General features: G+C 42.6%; 2 protein-coding genes across 4 annotated transcripts in view; one reads left to right on the top strand and one right to left on the bottom strand.

Moving 5' to 3' along the window:
* lrig1 (leucine-rich repeats and immunoglobulin-like domains 1) overlaps positions 1-21,104 on the top strand; it is a 54,961-nt gene extending 33,857 nt beyond the window's left edge. For both annotated transcript variants that reach the window (XM_061783555.1, XM_061783556.1), the window contains 9 exons: positions 5,395-5,466; positions 7,213-7,284; positions 7,406-7,569; positions 8,466-8,822; positions 9,335-9,616; positions 11,709-12,143; positions 12,790-12,924; positions 18,792-19,043; positions 19,754-21,104. In XM_061783555.1, coding sequence (XP_061639539.1) covers positions 5,395-5,466; positions 7,213-7,284; positions 7,406-7,569; positions 8,466-8,822; positions 9,335-9,616; positions 11,709-12,143; positions 12,790-12,924; positions 18,792-19,043; positions 19,754-19,965 — 1,981 coding nt within the window. In that variant the 3' untranslated portion in view covers positions 19,966-21,104. The remainder of the gene's footprint in view (positions 1-5,394; positions 5,467-7,212; positions 7,285-7,405; positions 7,570-8,465; positions 8,823-9,334; positions 9,617-11,708; positions 12,144-12,789; positions 12,925-18,791; positions 19,044-19,753) is intronic.
* Positions 20,996-26,313, bottom strand: part of slc25a26 (solute carrier family 25 member 26) — an 83,961-nt gene continuing 78,643 nt past the window's right edge. For both annotated transcript variants that reach the window (XM_061783557.1, XM_061783558.1), the window contains one exon: positions 20,996-23,920. In XM_061783557.1, coding sequence (XP_061639541.1) covers positions 23,821-23,920 — 100 coding nt within the window. In that variant the 3' untranslated portion in view covers positions 20,996-23,820. The remainder of the gene's footprint in view (positions 23,921-26,313) is intronic.

The raw sequence follows: 26,313 nt of genomic DNA, 5'->3' as shown, positions 1-26,313 counted from the left end.
ATGGCCTTTTTTTTTAAATGAGGAATTAAAACAAAAACAGGACTTTTTTCCTTAAAGGTCAGATGACAAAGATGTTATGGGGTCAGTTAAAATTTATATTTGCATTGTTTATATGTTATGTATTACATGCATGTAACTTCCAGCAAGTTTTCAATCATAGTTGAGCTGAAAATTTGGTTTTTATGACGCATATAGAGTCCTCCCCGAACATACCCGAAGATCAAAACACCGAGGTATGGTTAATCTATCCACAGCAAGGGCTACCAGAAGTGACGTTGCAATTGCCAAACACAGCGCGCTACACACTATACGCAATGGCGAGCAACATGTTGGAATATGTGGAGAAGGAGGATTTCTACGTACAGGAGCACCTAACTGAACTTGGCATCGTTAAAGCGTACATGTTTGAGCCAATGAGGAGGTCGGAAAAGTGATGACGACGAGCAGCCAAGTAGCAGCTGTACAACAGAAAAAGAGAGTGGCCACTGGCTCGATGTGACGGCATGTCAAAAGCATGTCTTTTTATACACTCCTGGCTTGAAATAATGCCATCCCTGTGGTGCCAATATTTTTTAGCACGACTGTACGTATTATATATTCATTTATCTTTCAGTGACACGACACAAGGTTTTACATAGTATGCAGTATTCCTAAATATTGTGTGCCCCTCGCTCGAGTAGCATTATAATACGCCACACAAAACGTCTTTGCCGTGTGTCTGTTGGCTTGTCATACAGGCAACAGTACAGACATCAGTACTGAAAACTACTGTGTGAGTCTTTTTTATCCTACTCCCCAGTGCATAGTAACCATAATGGAGTCGTAGGTATATACAAGGAAATGCTCACCTCTTGTCTTCGCTGCTGCGCCGTAGCGGGTGCGAGATTCAGTTCTCTTGCTGGCGGTTGAGGTCCCAGTAGCCGTAGGAGAAATGGCACTGCAGCTGGTTTCAGTCTCTGCCTACCCGTGTATTCAATGCTGTCTGCTAAATGTTTCTCAAAACACGCCAGTTCAAAGTGATCAGCACAGACTTTGGAATGCTTGCTTGGCACCCATAGGTGACCACGTTTCTTCCTCTGTCTATTGACTTTGTCTTTCCACTGGTCACGTATTCCTTTTTCACTTGGAAAGCCAAAAAAAACAAAAACTGTTGTCGCTGCCTGAACGATTACATGTACAACCAAATGCCACACAATAAACCATCGTGACATCGTTAAATCATACGACAAAAAATATACCAGGAGGGGAACAACAGCATGGAACAATAGCACACAACGTATGAACAGGATGTTTGGCTTGTGTGACGTCACAGCGCCGGAAAGAGACGAAGACCGCAAGGTGAGGGATGCAAAAAGCAGAAGGCGCATTCTGCATCTTATTTATCGATTTAACTGCTGTATATCTGCTATATAATCACTTCAAAATGGCAGTGGTGGTTTGTAAAGTGGTTCTAAAGTTATCAACAAAATTTTAAAAATCCTTGTTCTCTGACCTTTAATGTGCAGACAAAAACACACAATACAGTATGACAGGAATGATAGTGAAAGGATGGTGAAGGATTGATAACTTTGCATTCCTCGCAGATGTGGCTGACTATATAAACAAAATATTTTATCTATTCTTCTTTTACAAAACAAAATACATTCCATATCATGACAGTGTGATTGTACAATTTTAACTAAATAATTCTGATACAAATAATAATTTTCCTAGTAATCACTTTTTACAATTATGTACTGTATTACAAAAGAACTGTAGTGCAAAACACAACAGCAAATAACCAAACACAATGGCAAATAAAAAAAAAACCAGCAGCAAATAACTAAAATATCCATTTTATACACCGCTTCTCCTCCCTAGGGTCGCGGGTATGCTGGAGTCTATCCCTGCTAACTGTGGGCAGGAGGCAAGATACACCCTGACCTGGTTGCCAGCCAATCGCAGGGCACATATAAACAACAACCATTCACACTCACATTCATACCTACGAACAATTTAGAGTCTTCAATTAACCTACCATGCGTGTTTTCGGGATGTGGGAGGAAACCGGAGTGCCCGGAGAAAACCCACGCAGGCACAGAGAGAACATGCAAACTCCACACAGGCGAGGCATGATTTGAACCCAGTTTCTCACAACTGTGAGGTGGATGTGCTAACCAGTCCACTGTGCCACCCAAATAACTAAACACAGCAAATTAAAAGACACAACAGCAAATTGAAAGAAAAAAACGACATTAAGCTACCGGAAAACCTAGGTACTGGTCGGTGAGAAGACTCATCGCTGTTTGGACGAGAGGGACAACTTGATTGGACAATGCCGTCTGTACAGCCCAACCTCTTTTAAATGCATTGTCAGTGAGCGCATACTTATTTGAATGGCGTGGTTTAGTCCTATCCACAATCACCTAAGGGGAGCAAGCTAGGCACCTGAAAAGAGGTTGCTGGCCGCTGAGTTAGCGGCCCAGCCACTCGTCTTCTAATACATGACACGGTGGAAGCGTAGATTCAAACCCCGGTGTGGTAAACCACGCAGGAAGCGTCACGGTAGTTATGTAGCGCAGAGCCAAAAATCAGATGGGTAACATATATCCCGAGTCAAAATATTATTTGATAGCAGCAGCTACGTCTGAATCACCGGTAAGACTCATTTCAAAAACCACGCTGAATGTGGAATAACTTCTTGGTCGAAGCATCCAATCAGCGATGAGTCTAATCCCCCACCAGTACCTACCTTTTCCAGTAGCTTAATGTGATTATGTTTTTTCATTTGCTGTTGTTTAGTTACTTGCCGTTCTGTTTAGTTATTTGCTTTTGTGCTTTTTTATTTTATTTGCCGTTGTGTTTTTTCATTTGGCGTTGTGTTTAGTTATTTGCTGTTTTTTGGATTGCTGTTGGTTTTTTAATTTGCCATTGCGTTTAGTTAATTGCTGTTGTGATTAGTTATTTGTTGTGTTTTTTAATTTGCCGTTGTGTTTAGTTAATTGCCATTTTTTATTTGCTGTTGTGTTTTTAATTTGCCGTTGTGCTTTATTTGCTGTTGTGTTTTTAAATTTGCCCTTGTTTAGTTATTTGCTGTTGTGTTTTCCACTTCAAGGCTACCGTAAAGAACCACCCATTTACGTAGTGTACCTAAATGCACCTCGCGTTCTCACGCAGTTGCGACGTGCCTGCCATGAATGGCAGCTGTGTGGGAGCTGTGTGGTCCCACTAAATCGGTTGCTATCCGCCGACATCTGAAGGCTCATACGTACAGTGGGTACGGAAGGTATTCAGACCCCCTTATATGTTTCACTCTTTGTTATATTGCAGCCATTTGCTCAAATAATTTAAGTTCATTTTTTTCCTCAATGTACACACAGCACCCCATATTGACAGAAAAAATGGAAATTTAGAAGTTTTTGCAGATTTATTAAAAAATAAAAACTCAAATATCACACAGCCATAAGTACTCAGACCCTTTGTTGTGACACTCATATTTAACTTGGGTGCTGTCCATTTCTTCTGATCATCCTTGAGACGGTTCTACACCTTCATTGGAGTCCAGCTGTGTTTGATTATACTGACTTGATTTGATTAGGAAATCCACAGATCTGTCTATATAAGACCTTACAGCTCACAGAGGATGTCAGAGCAAATGAGATTAATAAGGTCAAAGGAACTGCCTGAAGAGCTCAGAGACAGAATTGTAGCAAGGCTCAGATCTGGCCATGGTTACAAAAACATTTCTGCTGCACTTAAGGTTCCTAAGAGCACAGGCCTCCATAATCCTTAAATGGAAGATGTTTGGGACGACCGGAACCCTTCCTAGAGCTGGCCGTCTGGCCAAACTGAACAATCGGGGGAGAAGAGCCTGGGTGAGAGAGGTAAAGAAGAACCCAAAGATCACTGTGGCTCAGCACCAGAGATGGAGATGGAAGAAAGTTCTAGAAAGTCAACCATCACTGCAGACCTCCACCAGTTGGGACTTTATGGCAGAGTGGCCCGACGGAAGCCTCTCCTCAGTGCAAGACACGTGAAAGCCTGCATGGAGTTTGCAAAAAAAAAAAAAAAAAAAAAACATTTTTAAATCACCTGAATGACTCCAAGATGGTGAGAAATAAGATTCTCTGGTCTGATGAGACCAAGGTAGAACTTTTTGGCCTTAATTCTAAGTGGTATGTGTGGAGAAAACCAGGCACTGCTCATCACCTGTCCAATACAGTCCCAACAGTCAAGCATGGTGGTGGCAGCATGATGCTGTGGGGGTGTTTTTTGGCTGCAGGGACAGGACGACTGGTTGGAATCGAAGGAAAGATAAATGCGGCCAAGTACAGGGATATCCTGGACGAAAACCTTCTCCAGAGTGCTCAGGACCTCAGACTGGGCCAAAGGTTCACCTTCCAACAAGACAATGACCCTAAGTACACAGCTAAAGTAAGTAAGTAAGAAGGAGTGGCTTCAGAACAACTCCGTGACTGTTCTTGAATGGCCCAGCCAGAGCCCTGACTTAAACCCAATTGAGCAGCTCTGGAGAGACCTGAAAATGGTGGTCCTCCAACGTTCACCATCCATTCTGGCAGAACTGGAGAGCATCTGCAAGGAGGAATGGCAGAGGATCCCCAAATCCAGGATCCCCAAATCCAGGTATGAAAAATCATTCCCAAAAAGATTCATGGCTGTATTAGCTCAAAAGAGTGCTTCTACTAAATACTGAGCAAAGGGTCTGAATACGTATGGCTGCGTGATATTTCAGTTTTTCTTTTTTTAATAAATCTGCAAAAAATTCAACTATTCTGTTTTTTTTCTGTTAATATGGGTTGCTGTGTGTACATTAATGAGGGGGGAAATGAGCTTAAATGATTTTAGCAAATGGCTGCAATATAACAAAGAGTGAAAAATGTAAGGGGGTCTGAATACTTTCCGTACCCACTGTATGTGTTCAGACAGGTTTTTCCAAGAGGAGCCTAACAACCTGGGACTCTTGAATGAAAACTGTTCTTTGACGTCAGTATGAGCCCATTCTCAATTACGTTCATCAGCCAGAAATGAACTAAGTTCAGTTGCTATTCGCACAAAATATGAACTAGTTCATGAACCTTTGTTCATTGAACTCGTTCAGGTACAACTCTGTGTCGGGACATTGCTACTATCATTCCAATGAAGACAAAAGTAGTCTTTGAAGAGCTGGAAAGAACTTCACTCGTTTAACTACATGCTGAAACACACTTTCAGACACTCACTCTTTTACCTTTCTTTTTGGCTAATCTTTAGACAGTTTAAATTTCCACAATTTTATTCTGCCCCCCTTATCAGATTGAGCCTAGCTAATTGTACTCCAATCTCTGTCTCCTCCACATTCTTCCCCCAACCCCTCACTCTTCATCTATCAACATCCTTCGTGTTCGGAAATGGCAGAACTCTGTTTGGAAACAAGATAAAGTCTGTGGCGAAGAAAGCCTTCGCTGGCCTAGAGACCCTGGAACACCTGTGAGTATTCCACAATGCTATGTCTTCTTCACAATGGAGAGCGATCACATAGCTTGGGAAAGGGCGTGAATTTGCCAGAGTAGCTAGCAAAGAGATGCTGAATTCATGTAAAACAGGTGTGTGAAACTTTTTGTTGCCAGCCACATTGTAGTTATGTTTTCCCCCTAGAGGGCTATTATGACAGTGAAACCAAATCTCGCGGACCCCCACATACTCGCGATTAGGCACCCACAGTTTCACCTATTTGCAGATTTTCTTCAAAATTTGTTAAAATTCTTTTTCATTTTTTTCTATCATATTTTTTTCATTTTTTTCCCCAATTTTTCAAATCTTTTTCTCTTTTAGTTTTTTAGGGGGAACCAACCATGGCAAGACATATTGGTGGTTTATCTGCACTTATTCGATTTTTGGGGTTTACATTTTTTTTTAATTGCAATTATAGTGGGTGTTAATTATCCGGATTTTAGCCATTCGCAATCCGCTACGGTTCCTATCCCCTGGAAATAGCGGGGGACCAATGTAAATGTGCAATTGCCTCATCATATAATTACATACACAACACATGATGGACAACTAGTTTTGAATTCAGAAGCCATTGAAAATAGTTTACACAACTATTGTTCGATTTAAAAGGGGTTTGGTAACAAAAAAATGCTTGCAATATATCCATTGTTATACAGTCATGCTCAACATTTTTTTGACACTTTTTCCTGACTGACATAAAATCAGACTAATCTTTTCCTGTTTTAAGTCAATGAAGATTACCAAAATTATTTCTATTTGGTAAATGCCAGAATAACAAAAATAAATAAATAAAGGTTTTAGACACATATATACTGTATAAATGAAAATACAGTCATGGCTAAAAACACAAAAACTAGTGTGCCAATGTTTTTGAGCATGACTGTAATGCTACCATTGCATTAGAATACTTTGAAAAGATTTAGAAGACTCTTGGAAAACTATCATCTCACACCTGGTCACATCTAAAGACAAGTTGTAGAGATTTTAGTCGCACCCTAGTCTCAGACTGAGAATTAAGCCCAGCCCCTTTGTTTGCAAAGTTTCCTGTTTCCGGTTTTGTTAGAGCTCATCTATTGGTTGTTGGTTGTGTCACATCACCGCAGACACGTGTGATATTGTAATAAGGCCAATACTATGAAAATACTTGCCAAATAAAGACATTCTGATCCTGATTCTTCTAAAACACCTGAGATTACTACATTATACTAAAGGATCCAGATGAAGGAAGGGCACTGTGACTCCAGTAAAGCTCCTAAAATTTCCTTTTGACTTTCAGTTTTTAGTTTGTGACTGAAAATTGCTAGTTCTAAGCCCAGCATAAGTGGGGACATTTTGCAGTTTTGGTACAGATTTTAGCAAGAAACAGGAAGTTGATGCACATGGTTTGCTTTAGCAATGATGTGGTGGCCCGGATCTGACCCCCAGGCCTTGGGTTTGCCACCTGTAATGTAAAGGGAGAAACTATTGCAAGTGCCCAGCTGCTTCTTTCTTGTTAGCCTACCACAACTTCAACTATGACCTTTGGTTTCCTGCTGCTGAGCAGGAACAAAGTTGTAGAACATATGGTGCGCTCTATAAGGACTGAGAATTCCCATAAGCTTTTTTCACAGCCATCTTCAGACATACGCACCTGGATTCTGTTGGATCTCTTACTATGGATATGATGACAATGAAGAATGCATCAGAGGGTTATTGTTGACTTTTGCTGCTGTATCCCCACAGAAACTTGGGTGAGAATGCTGTCCGCTCCATCCAGCCCGATGCCTTAAGCAAGATGAAGAACCTCAACAGCCTGTGAGCACTTTTCACATAATTTAGTGCACAGACATGCAAAAGCCTTGAACCACATTTCAAGACACTCCTGCTTTATTTGACTTCCACACACAATCACCCAAATATTGCTTCTCCTCCACAGTCTCATCCAGAGTGACAGCTTCTTGTGCGACTGCCAGCTCCACTGGCTGCCTGAGTGGTTGGTGACCCACGGTTTACAGAGTGGTGTTAATGCCACATGTGCCCACCCTGAGAGTGTTAAGGGTACCAGTATATTTCAGGCTCCATCTAGCAGTTTTGTGTGTGGTGAGTAGTATTGCCGTTTTTTTGTCTACTCTGCTATAGCAAACATGATCGTGGGTGTGTAACTTTGTGTGTCGTTTTGAAATGATGCTCCAGTTTGCCATACAGCTGTGGTTCTCAACCCTTGAAAATATGTTCTTGGATATAAATAATAAGACGAAGACGCTAAATGTATACTAAATCTGAGCAAAAAAATGAAAAAAAACCACCTGGAAATATTGTCTGCCCTATAGTAACATTTTTTCCCAACTTTTAATCTTATGTTCATGCTCATGGAGATATTTGAATTCAATAGCTGTCAATGGCAGTGTTTAATAAAGGGATGGAAATCAAAACACATTTTTTTTTTTATCCAATTCATTCATTAATTAAAAAAATAATTGACAGATTACTCCATTATTAAAATAACACTGGGTAACAAAACAATCCGAAAATGGCATCCGTTTCTCTAGTTCAGGTCTGGTGTTTATGCCAAGTTTTTAACACTTTATTAATCAAATGTTACAAACTTTGCTTAGTGTAAATTGAATAGTAAAAGTAAGTGCCTGTAAATTGAATGGTAACGTCACCATTGTTCAAAATTCAGGGCATGAACCTCTGTTTATTTGAACCTCTAAAAAGCTAAATTACTTGTACATGTAAAGAAAAACATGTGGACATGGTTCAAAAAGTTGACCTGGTTGAGCAAAACCAATTTGATGTTTGGATTTAGCACATCACAATTGTCCTAATGAGCTAAAAAATCTTCAACAATGAATTTGCTGTTGACCAGTGTTATCATTAGTTGTAGCCCTAGTTTATATGTAAACTAACGACATGCAAGACCCTGCTTGGAACTGTCTCCTGTCTTTACCCCCATTTTCTCTCTACCCTTCCTCCTCTTTCCCTCATTTTTTTAGATGACCTTCCCAAACCCCAGATCACTGTTCAGCCAGAAACCAGCGTCACAGTCCTTGGCAGCAATGTGCGTCTCACCTGTACGGCCGCGAGCAGCAGCTCCTCCCCTATGACCTTCGCATGGCGCAAGGACCAGGAGCTGCTTCGACACGCCGAAACGGAGAACTATGCCCACGTGCGCGCTGACTACCAAGGTTCCACAACCGACAGGGCGGGCGGAGGCACCGGTGGCGTGATGGAGTACACGACGATCCTGCACCTGCGACATGTCACCTTCGCACATGAGGGGCGTTACCAGTGCATCATCACCAACCACTTTGGCTCCACTTATTCCAGCAAGGCCCGCCTCATTGTCAATGGTAAGGTTTTTATTAGTATGTTTGTTAATATACTGGTAGATGTAATTGCTGTTATGAACTAGAAAATAAAAGACAGTCGGTTGTATTTCTTTCTTTCTTCAGGATTTTTGTTGATTTAGCAAAAACACAACATGGCTGTGGACCAAAAACATGCCCATTACTTATCTGTTGATATGTGTGTGATGACATTACTTCTACCAAATGAAGCGTTTGCTGACGTTCCACTTATCTGCTTTTCAATTGTTCCGTTGGACAGAGGCGCAATTGAGTTCAGTCACCATGCTGAGTTTTTCCATTTTCACTTGAACACAAGTTTTCTCTCTCTCGCTATTCGTAACAAATTGATGTGAGTCCACGACATAAGCCATTTCTCATAGTTTAGCGCCTTTGCTGTTATGACAGAATTATTCTTCAGTCTGTCGTCTTGGTGGTTATGTATTTGAAAGCTTCTATGAGTGTGATTCTGTCTCTGTCAATTTTGATTGAAGCTGTTTGGTCTGCTTTGTCTGCAGTTCTGCCATCTTTTCTGAAGACTCCCAGGGACAGCACCATAAGAACAGGCCACACCGCCAGGCTGGAGTGCGCCGCTGAGGGCCACCCAGCACCACAGATTGCCTGGCAGAAGGATGGGGGCACGGATTTCCCCGCCGCCCGTGAGCGCCGAATGCATGTCATGCCTGACGACGACGTCTTCTTTATCATGGACGTTAAGCCGGAAGACATGGGCATGTACAGCTGTACGGCCAAAAACACAGCGGGAACTGTGTCTGCTAATGCCACGCTCACTGTACTAGGTAAATATCTCTCCATTTGCTTCTGCTCATATTGGCCCAGTTAGCACTTGAGTGTAAACTGGTGTTGATAGTTTTCCCACATCTCCAAAAGCAAGCTCTTGTAAATAGCTCAGCTCTCATGTGGGAAGCCATAGAATGGCCAGCTTTATATTTTTCTTTTCCTCAGCAGCTGTGGCCTTGCTGCGGGTCAGAGGCCAAAGGCCACCGTTTAGGGTCAAAGGGGGGTGTTGGGGGAGCAAGAGCGACTCACAGAGGGATGTTTGTTAGACATTCCCAAACAACCCCCACTACTACACCTCCACTCTGTGTGGGAGCAACTAGTCATGCCTGCTTCACTGCAGACCCGAGTGCTCTCAGTTTATTGGCTGCTTTTCCTTGTTGCTACAAACCAAACTGAGCTCACAAAGATCATCATTGTTCTTAGTCTTATCTTGTTGGGAATGAAAAGAATAAACGGGAAATTGTTTTCATCAGTTTGCCCTTAAAAGACGTCTGGGTGGTGCTTTGCCGTTTGGAATGTACTTCAGGCTGAGGCCACTGAGGACTAATCCACTGAACAAAGCAAAATATAGACGCAGGCAGCCCTGCTGATAGAGTGAATCTGTGATGCTTGGGTTTGAGCAGAAGCGGTGGGGGTGGGCACGGTGGGGGTTCGGGTGGCCTTCAAGGGGCCCCCGTCTAGAAAATTGTCGGCGAGTTAAAATGGGAGCCCGAGACGAGACTGCAAAGGTGTGGGGGGAAAAGGTAGTGATGGTGGAGAAAAGGAGGTGACGTGGAGAGAGTGAGAGGATTGATGAAGAGAGATAGAGGACTGGAGTGGGTTAAGTGAGATCTCTTAATCTGTGTGTGTCCCACTGTGAGGGGGAGTTCTCAGTGTGCGAGGACACGCACACACACGGTTCAATGTGCTCCATTCACTAGTACATGAAGTTGCTGGGGAAACACTAGAATTATTGATCTCTGGAGGCTTTTTGTCCTCTTAATGTTAAATGAAAATGTGTCCTTTAGATGTTTAATAATGTTAAGAGATGTCAGATTATGTATCTCAGGTTATCTGTGTATCATTTGTTCTTCCAATTTGGTAACAAACATCAGTTAAGATACGTTAGCTTGTTAGCTGCTACAATCCGTCAGCACTGCCACCATGATCCACGAGCTATATTTATAACATGGACAAATATGTAATGTTGAAAGGGGGACAAAAACGTGTGACTCTGGAGAAAGACATGGCAATTGCTTTAATTTCTCTGATAGCATTGTTCTCAACTCATTCATGTCCACACGGAACACCACATGGACTACTAAACTTGGGGCAAATCACTTTAACAACACTATTATTTTCATTTCTCTTTCAACCAATGTGCAATGACACACAAGGAACTGTGTGTTTTTGTCTCGGTGAAGGGGTATGGCCCCAGAATGTGAGTACAGTATGGTGCAACTAGACAGAGCGGAAGGAAAACATTCACAAACTGGTTCTGACTGCAGCATAGGCATATCTTCCACGTTAGATGAAGCCGATTACAATAACTTTCCAAACATTTTTGGGCGGCTGTGGATCAGTTGGTAGAGCGGGTCGTCCACTGAGCGAAAGGTTGGCTATTCAAATCCAGTTTCCAACTGTCTGCTGTCGAAGTGTCTTTGGGCAAGACACTGACGCCTAAATTGCCCCCAGGTCACCATTGTAAATGGGAAACTGTTCTCAATTGCACTACCTGGTTGAACATAGGAAAATATTTGTCTGTGATATAGTATTGATAATTTGATGGCAGCTAACAAGCTAACGTACTTTATCTTTACTGGTGCTTATTACCAAATGTTCAGGTAACACAAACGTGACCAATTAAATATTCAAATCAAACTCAGTCATTTGACCTGTTTTTAACTTTGTTTTTTTCATTTGAACCTAAAACAGAATTTTTAGAAATTTGTTGTTAAATAAATAAATTTAAAAAACACAAAAAGCAGTCACTTTGTTTATTTTCAAGCGGGAAAAATGGGAAAGATCAAATGATACACAGATTTCAGATGTCTAAATGTGATTGCTAGATGGTTAAAACCTGTGGGCATTCCCAAACCTCTTCCCTTGCAGAAACCCCCCACTTGGCCCAGGACCTTGAGGATCGCAATGTGGTCGTGGGCGACACAGTAGCCCTGCAGTGCAAGGCGCTGGGCAGCCCTCCGCCCCGCATCACATGGCTACACAACGACCAGCCCCTGCGCCCCTCCGGGCGCCATCACTTCACCCCCGGCAACCAGCTGTTGGTCATCGGCGCCGCGTCGCTGGAGGACGCCGGCCGCTACACCTGCCTTATGTCCAACACGCTGGGCACGGAGCGCGCTCACAGCCAACTGCTGGTCACTCAGCGCCGCAGCCCCTGCCCCGTGTCGGCCGGACTGAGCACGGTCACCATCGGGATCATTGTCATCGCCGTGGTGACGAGTATCGTGGTCACCTCCCTGGTGTGGGTGTGCATCATCTACCAGACGAGGAAAAAGAGCGAGGATTGCAGTGTCACAAACACAGGTGAGTCTTCTTCAACAACTCAGTCACTTGAAAACACAAACTGTGCCTCTATGATCAAATCTGTGAAAGCTTGCTACAATCTTTCACATCCAGTCATAGCCATACAAATAATAATAACCAAATTCAGTGGCATTTATTTGATATGATGGGGCGATATTTATTTATATTTATTTTTATTTTTTTTGGGTTCCCACATGGAACATAGGTGAAGGACAAAAAGTGTAATTATACATGTCTTCTGGCTTGTTAATGTCATGGCTAGCCATATGTTTAAAAAAGTAAAACAGCACAAATGCAATTTTTAGCAGCATTTAAACAGCCTCTTCAGATGGAGCCAAACCCATGGCATTATTCGTGGTTATTTATCACTACTATTGTACTTCTGCAGCCTTCATTTCTTAAAAAGAAGACAAACTACTGATGTTGCAATTTCCTAAAAAGAAAAGATTTAAACTGTTTCATTTTAAATCAGTCATTTAAATCTGCTCCTATTTAAACAAAATATAGGCAGTTTTTGTTTTACTTGTATACACCAAATGTCAAAACTAAGGTATGAACCGTCGTTTCACCCATTGTAGCCAGCCCCGAGGGCAACTATAATTACAACGTGGCCCTGCTCTAATGCTTGTGACTTGTTTTTCTGTAGATGAGACGATCGTTCCTCCCGACGTGCCGAGCTACCTCTCCTCTCAGGGGACTTTGTCCGAGCGCCAGGACGTGTGCATCCGCGTAGAGGCTGCCAGCGGACCTCAGCCCAACGGACACATCGTTGACTCGACAGGTAGCTGACTCTTCGACCACTATTTCAGATTGTGGTCTGTAGTACTTATACTAAAACTCGATTTATTGGTTGATAACTATTTTAACGATTAGGTAAAGTCTCATTTCCTCTTAAATATTTAAGTATATGTTACAATACAGCGGCACGGTGGACGACTGGTTAGAGCGTCAGCCTCACAGTTCTGAGGCTGTGCGTTCAATCCCCGGCCCCGCCTGTGTGGAGTTTGCATGTTCTCCCCGTACCTGCGTGGGTTTTCTCCGGGCACTCCGGTTTCCTCTCACATCCCAAAAACATGCACGTTAATTGAACACTCTAAATTGCCCGTAGGTGTGAATGTGAGTGCGAATGCTTGTTTGTTTGGATGTGCCCTGCGATTGGCTGGCAACCAGTTCAGGGTGTACCCCGCCTCCTGCCCGATGATAGCTGGGATAGGCTACAGCACGCCCGCGACCCTAGTGAGGAGAAGCGGCTCAGAAAATGGATGGATGGCTGTTACAATACTATAGGTTTCTACTGGAACTACTGTAATTTCTTGTGTATAATGTGCATTTCCCCCCCCCCCCCCCCCCCCCCCAAAGATTGTCAAAAGTCAATAGTGCGCATTATACATAGGTATAGGAGAAAATGAAAAAGCTTTCACATTTTATAAATGTATGTCGCCATCTAGAGGTTATGAAAAAGATGAGAAAAGTGTAAACTTTCATTCTAATATGCCACCACCTAGAGGTTATGAAAAAGGTGTAGCCTACACTTTCATTCCAATATGGCAGGGGTACGTATGCCTGCATATACTGTATGTACAGTTGTGCTCATAAGTTTACATACCCTGGCAGAATTTGTGAAATTGTTTTTTAAATATGACTGAACAACAACCATCATTCATTTCTTTATGGATTCAGTTCAGTTTAGGATTCAGTTCAGTTTATTTTTGAAAGGGGACAATGCAATTTCATAAAACACATGAAGTACACATGGTTAAAAAAGCCAGAATTAGCCAGAAGGCTAGTTTTCATCTGTAGTCCCCTGGCCATGATGTAAAAAAGCAGTAAAATACATCTACAAGACATTATAATACAGGATACATAATCAAACTATACTATTAAGAGAGAATAAAACCATAATTTTTTTGATCATAACAAAAAGACAACATAACATACTTGTCTTTTAGTGTTGGCAGCTATAGGTGTTAACTAGCCACATTTTCAGTTTTTTTGTGAAGGCCTTGTATGTTGTAAGCAGTTTAACCTCCTTAGGTACTGAGTTCCACTCACCAGCGCTCCTCACTGACCAGGCTGACTTACTGAAAGTGCTCCTGCGCAGAGGAATGAGACAGTCACCTCTGACAGAGCCTCGAGTGACACGCTCAGAGCTGTTTCTTTGGCTGATGAACTCAGCCAGAGGAGCTGGGGCCAGATCATGCAGTACTTTATAAATCAAATTTAAATCTGCAAATATGTGAAGACGGTCCCAGTTTAAAAGACTGTATTTTTTTAAAATTGCACAGTGATGATAGTGCCTTGGTTTTTTATCCATCACTTTAATTACTTGTTTGTACAAAACTTCCAATGGTTTTTTTGCATTCTGACCAGCCTGGGACCAACTGGTTATGCAATAGTTAAAGTGACTAAGAATCATCGAATGCAGGTAAATTTTTGCAGCTTCAGTTGACATTTCATTCCGAATTGCACGAAAATTTGCGAGGTTTAATTTGATATTTTTACACAATTTGTCAATATGGGCTTTAAAGGAAAGCTGTGAATCAATTATTAACCCAAGATATTTGTATTGGCTGACAATTTGCATTTTTTCTCCATTAACAAGTATGTCGGGGTCAGGTGATACTCTATTTGTTTTAGTGAGATACATGCCTACAGTTTTAGAAACGTTTAGCTGTAGACAGCACTCCTGCAACCAAGTTGTGACACAGGACATTGTATTAGTGAGTTTAGCAGCAACAGTATCTTTGGAGCGACCATGAACAAAGAAAACTGTGTCGTCTGCATACATTACGCACTCTGCTTCAGAGCAAACAGTGGGCAAATCGTTGATATAAAGACTAAATAAAAGGGGGCCCAATATTGATCCCTGAGGGACTCCAGAGGTTAGCCTAAGAGACTCTGATCTGCAGTTGTTAACTGATACAGATTGTGTTCGGTCATGCAGATATGATTCAATCCAGCTCACAGCTTTGCGAGAGAAGTTAAATTTTGAGAGCTTGGTAAGAAGAACAGAGTGATTTACTGTATCAAAAGCTTTCCTGAGGTCCAAGAACACCGCCCCTACAACTCCACCCTTGTCGAGAGAAGATTTTATTTTCTCAATGAAGAGGCATGTAGCCATTTCAGTGGAATGCTTGGATCTGAAACCAAACTGCATGGCGTGGAGAGAGGGGGAGCTGCTGATTAAATAATGGACAATCTGCTCTGACACCCATTTTTCTGCAACTTTGGAAATGGCCGGAAGAATGCTTATAGGTCGGTAGTTATTCAGAGAAGTTGAGTCACCGGATTTAAAGACAGGGGTAACAATAGCAGATTTCCAGGCCTTTGGAAAGTGACCAGATGAAATTGAAAGATTAATGATTGAGGCAATAGGAGGAGCAAGAGTTGAACCTAGATCTTTGAGCATGCTCGTGTCCATTCCAAAAACATCCTTTGCCTTAGATGGTTTGAGTGAATGAATTAAATCGATAACTTTGGTCTCAGTAATATTTGTAATAGTAAAGAACTGCGTTGTAGACAATGCAGGGTATTCCTTCATTTGTTTTACTGCAAACTTAGAAGAGATTTCTGACACAGATTCAATGAAGTAGTTGTTAAAAGCATCAGCCATCACTAGAGGTTCCGTCAGGATGTTTCCATTTAATTGAATTTGCATTAGTTTTGTTTTGTTATTTTGTGTAACACCCAATAGTTTTTTAATATAATTCCAGGTTATTTTTGAATTTCCCTTCGCACTATTCAGAGCAGTAATGAAAAAGTCAGCTTTAGATTTTCTTATTTCTTTCACTACCCTATTTCTCAGTGAGATAAAGTGCTGTCTATTGTATCCTGATTTGACCGACAACTTCAAGGAATGATCGCGTTCTTTCATCAGTTTCAGAATAAATGTGTTTAACCAAGGCAGGCCATTCTTTCTAGCTTTTAGTTTAATTATCCGTGTAAATTGTATAATAATTTCTTGTATTTTGTTGGCAAATTTAGAACAATCCTCATCTAAATTTTTACCAGCGAGTAATACATCCCAGTTTACTTCTTGGATGGAATCTTGGAAATTTTGTTGTTCATGTTTTGGTATCCTATTGGATTCAGTGGTGGCCAAGGGTTTGAAGCGCTTTTTATTTAATTTTCTTGAAACCATTATAAGATTGTGATCAGACAATCCTGTGAGCATATTGTATGGCTTCAAGATCCTTTCTGGCCTATTAGTAAAGGCTAGATCAATCTGAGTTCGGGTGGAGTTTGTAATTCTCGTAGGGCCATTAATAACCTGAGTCATATCCATATCATCCATAACCCTTTTAAATTTTTTCCTAACTTTGTTAACTTCCCAATTAACATTTAGGTCACCCATTATTATCACCTCTTTTGCAAGATTGAGTTGTTTCAGTAACATTTCCAGCTTTTCATAGAAAGCGGCATTTGATGAGGGAGGCCTATAAATAACTACAAGAATAAAAGACATTTGCTGTGACAAAGAAACAGTTAGTCCAAGAAATTCTAATCCATTCTCATCTGTAACATGTATTTCATTACAATTAAAAGTGACCTTGGCATAAATCATAACACCTCCTCCCTTAGAACCCTGTCTGTCGTTTCTAAACATTTTATAACCAGGTACAGATAGTATTGCTGAGGGCGAAGATTCATGGAGCCATGTCTCAGATAGGCAGAGGAAGTCAATATTTGAGTCAGTGAGAAGGTGATTGACCTGATCACTTTTCGTTAAAATGCTTCGTATATTTAAATGTGCACAAAGAATGCCTTTTGGTTTACGTGTTGAGTCCCATATTAATTTAGAGTTATTAACGGTTTGGAACGCCCTCCATTTCCGGTGCTTTAGTATTGCGGGGTTTGGCAGCCCCCTGTTTCTTTTATTGGCAATGTTTGCATATAGCTTTACGCTGCCAGCTTCCGCATCAGCCGTCGGTGGTGGTGGTGGTGGAGGCCCAGCCGTCGGTGGTGGTGGTGGTGGAGGCCCAGCCGTCGGTGGTGGTGGTGGTGGAGGCCCAGCCGTCGGTGGTGGTGGAGGCCCAGCCGTCGGTGGTGGTGGTGGAGGCCCAGCCGTCGGTGGTGGTGGTGGAGGCCCAGCCGTCGGTGGTGGTGGTGGAGGCCCAGCCGTCGGTGGTGGTGGTGGAGGCTCAGCCGTCGGTGGTGGTGGTGGAGGCCCAGCCGTCGTTGGTGGTGGTGGAGGCCCAGCCGTCTTTGGTGGTGGTGGAGGCCCAGCCGTCGTTGGTGGTGGTGGAGGCCCAGCCGTCTTTGGTGGTGGAGGAGACCCAGCCGTCGGTGGTGGAGTAGGCCCAGCCGTCAGAGGTGGAGGCCCATTGGCACACATGATAACACTTGCCTGTGCGCGGCTGGGCTTAGTCTTCGACGGAGCGGGCAGAATCAGTCACTTTGTCCTTTGTGCACCGCCGACGAGGAGCTCCCTCCGCCGCGTTGTGACCAGCTAGCTGGCGGCACGTTAGCTCGGCGGCTAGCGAGGTTAGCCGAGTAGAAAGAGGAGGACGCGTTTCACACCGGCGGACTTCGCTGCCTCGCCAAAAGGTCCGCCGCGCCGGCCGGTTCCCTCACATCTGGGCGATGGGTTGTGCTCTGTGCGCGGCTGGGCTTAGTCTTCGACGGAGCCGGCAGATTCAGTCACTTCGTCCTTCGTGCGCCGCCGACGAGGAGCTCCCTCCGCCGCGTTGTGACCAGCTAGCTGGCGGCACGTTAGCTCGGCGGCTAGCGAGGATGACTCCCTTTTCTGCACTCTCGTGGGCAGTTGATTGAATGCACCCTGAGACTCAGCACTGGTTATGTTTTGTTTAATGATAAAGCTTTTCTGAAATGCTTGACTGTTTAATTTGAATCCCATTAAAATAAAATAAAATGTGTTTCGCCTAACGCATGTTTTCTTTAAAGAATTGTACCCATCTTACAAATTCTGCCTGGGTAATCAAACATATGAGCTCAACTGTGTGTTTTGTCATTTACTCAATAAAAGTAAGTCTGTGAATTTCAAAATAAGAGCAAGTAAATAAAAAAGTATACATGTTCAAATCAAGTGCTTAACTTCTTCAGAATAATTCTTCATGTTTTGATCATATGGGTAGAAGCAAAATTATGCATTGTAAAAATGCATTATACACAGGTAGAAGGGTTTTCCAGAATTTTGAGGTCTACTTTGGTAGTGCGCATTATACATGGGAGCACATTACACACGAGAAATTACGGTAGCTACGTGGCAGCTGGAGACAACAATTAACTTTAATTAGTTTCATTAAGGTTGGTTGGAGGCTCTAAATTGCCCGTAGGTGTGAATGTGAGTGCGAATGGTAGCTGGGATAGGCTCCAGCAGCCAGTGACCGTAGTGAGGATAAGAGGTAATGAACATGGATGGATGGATAGTTTCATAAAGTGGTGGTTTTTGTAAAAAAGCAAACAAAGGTAGCGTGTGAATGCCTTGACTTTAATTGAATCCAGTTTACGTAATGAGATGTGCTCATTCCTCACCCTAGATTATATGACCATGTCATGTTCATTACTTTATTTGGTTGCAGTTGGCTTGTGCATTGGAATTTAAATGTAATGTTTTAATGGCCACCCGAACTCCCCCGTCCCCTTTGCACGCCACTTTGTACACTTCATTTTTTTTATTTCTTGCAGGTTTCGATGGTCCAGTCATGTGCACAGACTGTATGGAGAGTAATGACCACTTCTCCAAAGACACAGACTACCAGGTGCACAATTTTGCCCCGGCAGGACTTACCGAGTACCATCAGCACCATGCTCCACCGCCCTACTCTCACTGCCACCCGGGGGAGCGCACGGCACCCCTCTGCAACGGCATACGAAAGGACACTCAAGGAATTTCTGACAACCATAGCGTGCTGCAAATGAATCAGTGCGATAGAAAAGGTAAAAAAGACACACATGTTCTTCCAAACAGCCCGCAGACATTGACTGGAATTTAAGAATGCATGTGGAGACAAATGTCTGTAGGTACAATGTGGGTAGTCACTGTTGATTGATTGGCTAAGACCATCCCCTCGTAGTGTAACTGTTGCTTCCCCTAAGATGCGACAGCAAGCGGGCGCTGCTGGCAAAAACGTAATCACGTGCCTCAGCTTGTCCTGCTCGCTACTGAACTCTTCTAGTAGCACTTGCCCGCTAATACACAGTCACTTATAGTGCAGCACTGCACATACTGTATGTCAGTGGCGGGAAATTAATTTTCCAAAGGGGCCATGTGAGAAACTGGAACGGTCGAGGGCCATAGCAAAATGCTTTCCAGTTTTCCATATGAATTCCTGTACAGTGAACTTCCATTTATCGCTGGATACATTCCATACCCACCCACAATAGTTGAAAATCCACAATATAGTGGGACCATATGTTGTGGAACAACGTGGTACCACACTGAAGGCAAGTAAAAGTAAAAGCATTGCATAGTTCACATTTTGTTTTGACTTCATGAAAACTGCAAGGGCCAGTCAGAGACGCTGGATGGGCCAGATGTAGCCCGCGGGCCACACTTTGCTTAGGTCTGCTGTACACTCACACAAGTGCATCTGCTCTATTTGTGTTGCTGACGTGTTTCTTCTTCTTCTTCTTCTTGACTTCCCCAGCGAGCAGAGTGGGAGAAACACCATCTGCGTACAAGTCGCAGGAGGATTCTTTCCACCTTCCAGTGAAGTTGGCGAGTCGAGGACACCTCGATAGTGACTGCGAGCCTGAGCTCAGGCAGACTCTGCTGTCCAACAGACACTCCCTAAATGTCTCGACCAACGAAAGTGCTTCACCTGAGGAGAGCCAGGGACTAGCGGTGGACTCGCTGTAGCTCCGTGAACCTTTTTTAGTTGTCTTTCTTTGCACTGGGAAATAAACTGCTACCTCATATCGAGGCGAAGTGCTCCCAAGCCTCCTGGATCTTGGAGTGCCGAGGGGGGAATCCGGAGTTTGAAGGCGGAGCTTGTGTGGGTAGCGTCCCATCTGAGCGTATGTGCTGTACATAGTTTAAAAACCTTCCTTTGGGAGGTGACGAGTAAGAATTCTAGCTCCAAAAATGTGACTTGCATTTGCGGCAAATAAATGTAGGGAACCATGTACAGTATGTGAACGTGCAGGGACAGGAGACTGTACATAAGAGTTTTCTTATAGTATATCTTTTACAAAAGAGTATTTGGATTTATGTGCATGACAAAGAAAGGAGTGATAGTATTTTTATTCAAAAGACAAAACAAACAAAAAATGCCCTTTTTCAGCTTTTACCAACAGTCAGCTGCGGTGCCTTATTGCATGGTCAAAGAAATCAATGTGTAATAATAGCATATATGAGCTTTTACTGAGAGACACTGGTACACTATTGCAAACAAAACACTTGATTGCACTTAAATGTTTTCTTTTCTCTGCCACCAGTCACAGCCAAATGATCATTACTACTTTCATTATTCATGGATGTCGTATGACGGACAAGCCTTTTGTGGAAACGATGTCGGTGTGTCTGATTGTCGGAGGCTGCCAACGAAAGCACTTGTTGGCTCCTTTCATGGTCATGACATGATGTCTTTCAGCAGGAATGTAGTATATTCTCTAACAAGAAGCTTTGCATCTTGACTTTGGGTCCTCACCAGCTCCAAAGGTTGTCATCTGGGTGGCATTTGAACTGACTCTCTGCTTAATACTGACTGTTGTATGTTGTGTTACTGCTGTAAAGTGAATTCATAAGCAACAGCCAAGTTCTCAGCATTACCTTGATCTGAACTGTGACCCTATCAAGGTAAACAGGGGGGGACACTCCCCTGAATGGCAGCAATAACCTGTTACCATCACAGTCAGTGTAGCGGGTAAAAGGGACAAACAACTAGAAGTGTAGCTCAACGTTAATTTATTAAAACACATTGAATGTCAGCATTAAAAAAAATGGTGAAGTGTCTGCCATGGTATTGAAGTGTCTAATAAAATCACATTTGGCTTTTACAGACTGGATTTGTGGTTGTTTTTCTAAACAGGATCAAGGTGTGTTTTGTTTTTAGTCACACGGCCGGCAGCTGAGTTAGCGTTTAGCACACAGATCACATGTCCTGCGGGTTATAGAGGAGTCATCAATTCAAATGAAGCATGCAATGCAGACATGGAACCAAAAGACCTTGATCTTCAAAGCACGCATACACACACATGCGTGGCTGATTTTCCCAACAGGAATGTCTCCTGAAGCTCCAAAGACAGCAGGCATTTTTTTCCCCCTTTTGCGGGTTGTTTAAAATATTAGCAATGGAGTCAGAGCTGACTGGGGGTCAGTCAACGTGGAGTCCAGATGGACGTTTGCCACCGGACGATGGTAGCGCACACGCTGACCATTGTTGTCCAACAGCCTGGTGAAAAGCAGCATGACAAACAATCCCACCTGTGTGGCATCTGCCGCCCATATACTCCCCCTAACTGGATTTATCATGTTTTCAACATACTGGCCAATGGAGAGCAATAACGAGAGAATTCAAGCAGAGAAGCAAAATTACCAGATGTGTGTGATGTCCACTATTCATTTATAATAGATAAAAGCAGATGTAAAAAAAATTGCATGAGACAAGTCTCAGTCCACCATGACAGTTTGAAGATTTGACAAAGCCAAAACACCACTAGGTAGAGCGCAGACCTCCACCAAGGATGAACTATTCATAAATGTGAAAACAAATCATACATTTTTGCATTTGGGTTTGTCGGACGTCCACTTCTATGCCTTTCTGTGACTCTTCCAGTCCCTCTGTATCTGTTTTGCTACCTGCTGTTGCTCTGTGACCTGCTAAGCTCAACAGAGTCTTCCCTCTGAAAACATCCAGTTTGAAGCCTGGCGAGGTACTATTGATCAATTGTTAGTTGTCGTCTTGGTCTCATGAGGTCAAAACGTGAAGAGACAGATGAAGAGGACTGCTTAAGTACAAACTCTTATTGAACCAGGGAATTTATGTCTAACTATGGATCAAACACCTGTTCTGAATTTTGCTGTTCAGCTCCTCTTTAGAAAACAGAAAGTTGTGCAAAAAAATACTGAAGCTAAACATTTGGACATACATTCGTAAGTTTAGAGAAAGTCCAAGTTAAGTTTTATACAGTAGTGCATTTTGCCTAGTGCTTATGACAAACATATATTTCTGCTTGACTTGACTATGATGCTTTTTCATTAAATTCCCCTCAATTTCGAGTTAATTCCAACGGGAAGCTTCCAATTTAAAATATTTCTAAAATTTACAAGCTTAACTTCTGATGGAATTTTACTGGAAACTTAACAGAAATTCACCTGACATTTTCCACCCCTTTGCTACACTAGTGAACACTTGTTCATTACAGCAAGAGCAGAAAACAAATCACTCGACTTTACACCGATCTTATTGACCTGATCGATATCGGCCGATGAGCATTTTTTTGTCATAATTCGCTGATCAATGACTCCACAAAAGACATTTGCGCCGCGTCGCCATTGTGTACGATATATTTGAATCCAACAGCTAGTTTATTTTTAGTCTTGTCGCGTTTCTTTTGACATAGTACTGTAAATATCTGAATGCCAATAAAGTTAAATAAAATTAAAGTTAAATAAAGTGTGGGACAGACAACAAGACAAATGTGCTCTTTCGGATTGCACTATGTCAGACTACTGCAATAAAATCATGTTTTCCGATACCACCGCATCCCGTCTTTTACGATCACTGGGCTTTATCTTGTCAACTCAAACGTGACCGGATACACTTGTTACCATGGCCAAGACAACAACAATCGAACAATCTTTGTGTATATTATAAGAACAAAATGGGGGGAAAAAAACGTATGTTGGTGGTCACCGGTGCTCGGGAAGGACTTTAATTCAAGGATTGCTTGAGGTATGTTCACGTACTTTTAATACGACACGGCTCGCAAGCAGGCAACAAAACGTTATGTAGCCTAGCAAGCTAGTGCTAGAACTAACGGTTGTACCGGCGGTCTGTCAAATCATCTTTTAAGGTTCCGGTGTGTGTGAAGTAATGTAATTACAATAACGTAATTTAATTACAGTAGGTTAGTACCCATTATTTCTGTCATGTTGTAATGTTGGTTTGACCTGACTGATTAGAATACATGACCTGCCGAGAGCAGTGATTTCCTTTATGGTGCCAAAGAACATATTTTACAATTGAAAACTCTCACGGCACACCAACAAACAAAAATGTCACATAAAGTGGATACATTAATTACTGTATGTACTTCCTGCTATCTAATAGAAGAGCATTTATTTGTTCTGTCTGTCACTATGCCTCACTGGCATAAATAGATGAACAAAGACACATTATTTATTGTAAATATAATTTTTTGAGCAATTAAGTAAATGAACAAGTCATTTAAATAGACACATTGCTCCATCTTGTGATCGGTCGGTGATCGGTTATCGTTTTTTTCAACTTGCTGATCAGTGAGGGGCCCCAAAAATCCTGATCGTGCAAAGCCTACAAATCACCAGGCTTCTCACGTACATGCACATTTGTTGTTAAAAAAAAAAAAAAAAAAAGTGACTTTTAACCACTGCTTGGGTGTTCCACCAGCTTCTTGCCGACACCAGTTCTTTGCAGCATGGAAGCCCCTGGGTGCTACGTCCACAGACGCCTTCTTCGCTACTCCGCCTGTGGTTTGCGGATGGGAACAGTAGTAGACGTCGAGGTCGTGCTCACGACAACAAAGTCCGGCGGGCTTTCTCGTAGGCTCCCAGGAAAATGAAACCGCCCACGCTGATGAAGGTCATCCTCGGTACGCTGCCTGCAAACAGCCTGCGGACAAAAGCAATCTTAGACCAAACAGTCCTACGATGAACTACAAATTGCTGTTCCTCGCAGAAATTGTGTGTGAATGTTAAGCCGTGCTGTATCTAAGTTAAAATGTAAAATAAAGAGACTTTGTGAAGCGAAATGCTGCATCGCCACAAGAACAGCATATGTACGGTGAAGCATGGCAGTGGAATCATGTCTTGTTTTTCTTCAGTGGCCTTTCTAGTCATGAATATGTCCAAATACTAGACAAAACGTGTGCTCGAAAGCTTAGGCTGAATAGGAAAGTCACTTTTCAGCACGACAACAACGCCAACCAACCTACAATGGTACCTTGACCTATAGTTAAATTTGTTATTTGTCATTTGTGACCAAGGTTGTAACGCAAATGACGTGGATATCAAATGCAGGGGGACGGAAAAAAAAAGAAGAACAAATTTTAAACAAAAAATTGGGAAGAACATTAGGTAAATCTGCTGTTGCTGAACAGCAAGTATGAGTCCACTGTACATTTTCCTCACTAAAATGAATCTAAATGCCATACGTATGAAAATAGCACTCATTTTATGAAAATTCACAAAGCATAAGCGAAAATGTAAAAAAAAAAAAAAAAACTGGTTTCATGAAGTGTACTGTAGTGTACATTGGGACAAGCCCAAAGTCACAACAACTGTGCGTGTCACGCTAATTGTGTATGTTGAAGCTGTCTACCCTTTTCCGACAGTAATTTACATGTTCATTTCCACTGTAACATGGTTTCTAGTTTACTACTGTTAAAGTACACCAGTCAAAAATTCAGTGCTTCTTGGATCGCTACTTTATGTTTTAATAGAATCTCAACAGCTAGCGGCTGGAGGGGGCTAGGCCGAACTCTCCAGGCTCGCCGCACAACAGCGGAGAAAACAACCAACCGTGGTCCACTGACACCAAACAAAGACTTGAATCATCCAACGCTGCCGGCTTCCCGTGGAGGCCCTGCGTGAAAGGATTGTACTCCATCCGGAACGCCAGCTACACCACTACCGCTAAATTCAATGCTGTGGGCATTTAAGCAAAAGATGCTTAGTGTGTAATTTACCAGGTCATTATTCCCACTTTTCTTGTATCTATTATGAGTTCTGGACTGTAGTTAGCCTATTGAGGACCTCTGATGTGCTCTTTAATGAAGCTAAAACGCATGTTTTTAGACCGTGGGTAGAAGACGGACCACCCGTAAAGAACTCACACAAGCATATGAAGAACATGCAAATGGCACACAGCAAAGCCTGAGCCAAGATTCAAATTCAGAGCCGTTGACTGGGAGGCAATAGTGCTAACTGCTCAGGCAACTGCAGTGGGTATGGAAAGTATTGAGACCCCCTTAAAGTTTTCACTCTTTGTTATATTGCAGCCATTTGCTAAAAAAAAAATTCATTTAAGTTAATTTTTCCCCTCCTGAATGTACACACAGCACCCCATATTGACAGGGAAAAAAAGGAATTGTTGACATTTTTGCAGATTTATTAAAAAAAGAAAAACTGAAATATCACACAGCCGTAAGTATTCAGACCCTTTGCTCAGTATTTAGTAGAAGCACCCTTTTGAGTTAATACAGCCATGAGTCTTTTTGGGAATGACGCAACACATTTTTCACACCTGGATTTGGGGATCCTCTGACATTCCTCATTGCAGATCCTCTCCAGTTCTGTCAGGCTGGATGATGAACGTTGGTGGACAGCCATTTTCAGGTCTCTCCAGAGATGCTCAATTGGGTTTAAGTCAGGGCTCTGGCTGGGCCATTCAAGAACAGTCACAGAGTTGTTCTGAAGCCACTCCTTCGTTATTTTAGCTGTATGCTTAGGGTCATTGTCTTGTTGGAAGGTGAACCGTCGGTCCAGTCTGAGGTCCTGAGCACTCTGGAGAAGGTTTTCGTCCAGGATATCCCTGTACTTGGCAGCATTCACCTTTCCTTCAATTGCAAAGAGTTGTTCTGTCCCTGCAGCTGCAAAACACCCCCACAGCATGATGCTGCTGCCAACATGCTTCACTGTATTGGACAGGTGATGAGCAGTGCCTGGTTTTCTCCACACATACCGCTTAGAATTAAGGCCAACAATTTCTATCTTGGTCGCATCAGACCAGAGAATCTTATTTCTCACCATCTTGGAGTCCTTCAGGTGTTTTTTTTTTTTTTTTTAGCAAACTCCATGCGGGCTTTCATGTGTCTTGTACCGAGGAGAGGCTTATGTCGGGCCACTCTGCCATAAAGCCCCGACTGGTGGAGGGCTGGAGTGATGGTTGACTTTCTAGAACTTTCTCCTGACTGCATCTCTGGAGCTCAGCCACAGTGATATTTGGGTTCTTCTTTTTACCTCTCTCACCAAGGCTCTTCTCCCCCGATTGCTAAGTTTGGCCTG

This window comes from Phyllopteryx taeniolatus, chromosome 9, assembly GCF_024500385.1.
Source record: "Phyllopteryx taeniolatus isolate TA_2022b chromosome 9, UOR_Ptae_1.2, whole genome shotgun sequence".
Lineage (NCBI taxonomy): Eukaryota > Metazoa > Chordata > Actinopteri > Syngnathiformes > Syngnathidae > Phyllopteryx > Phyllopteryx taeniolatus.
Note: the sequence above shows the minus strand (reverse complement) of the source record. Positions and strands in the feature narration are given on the sequence as shown.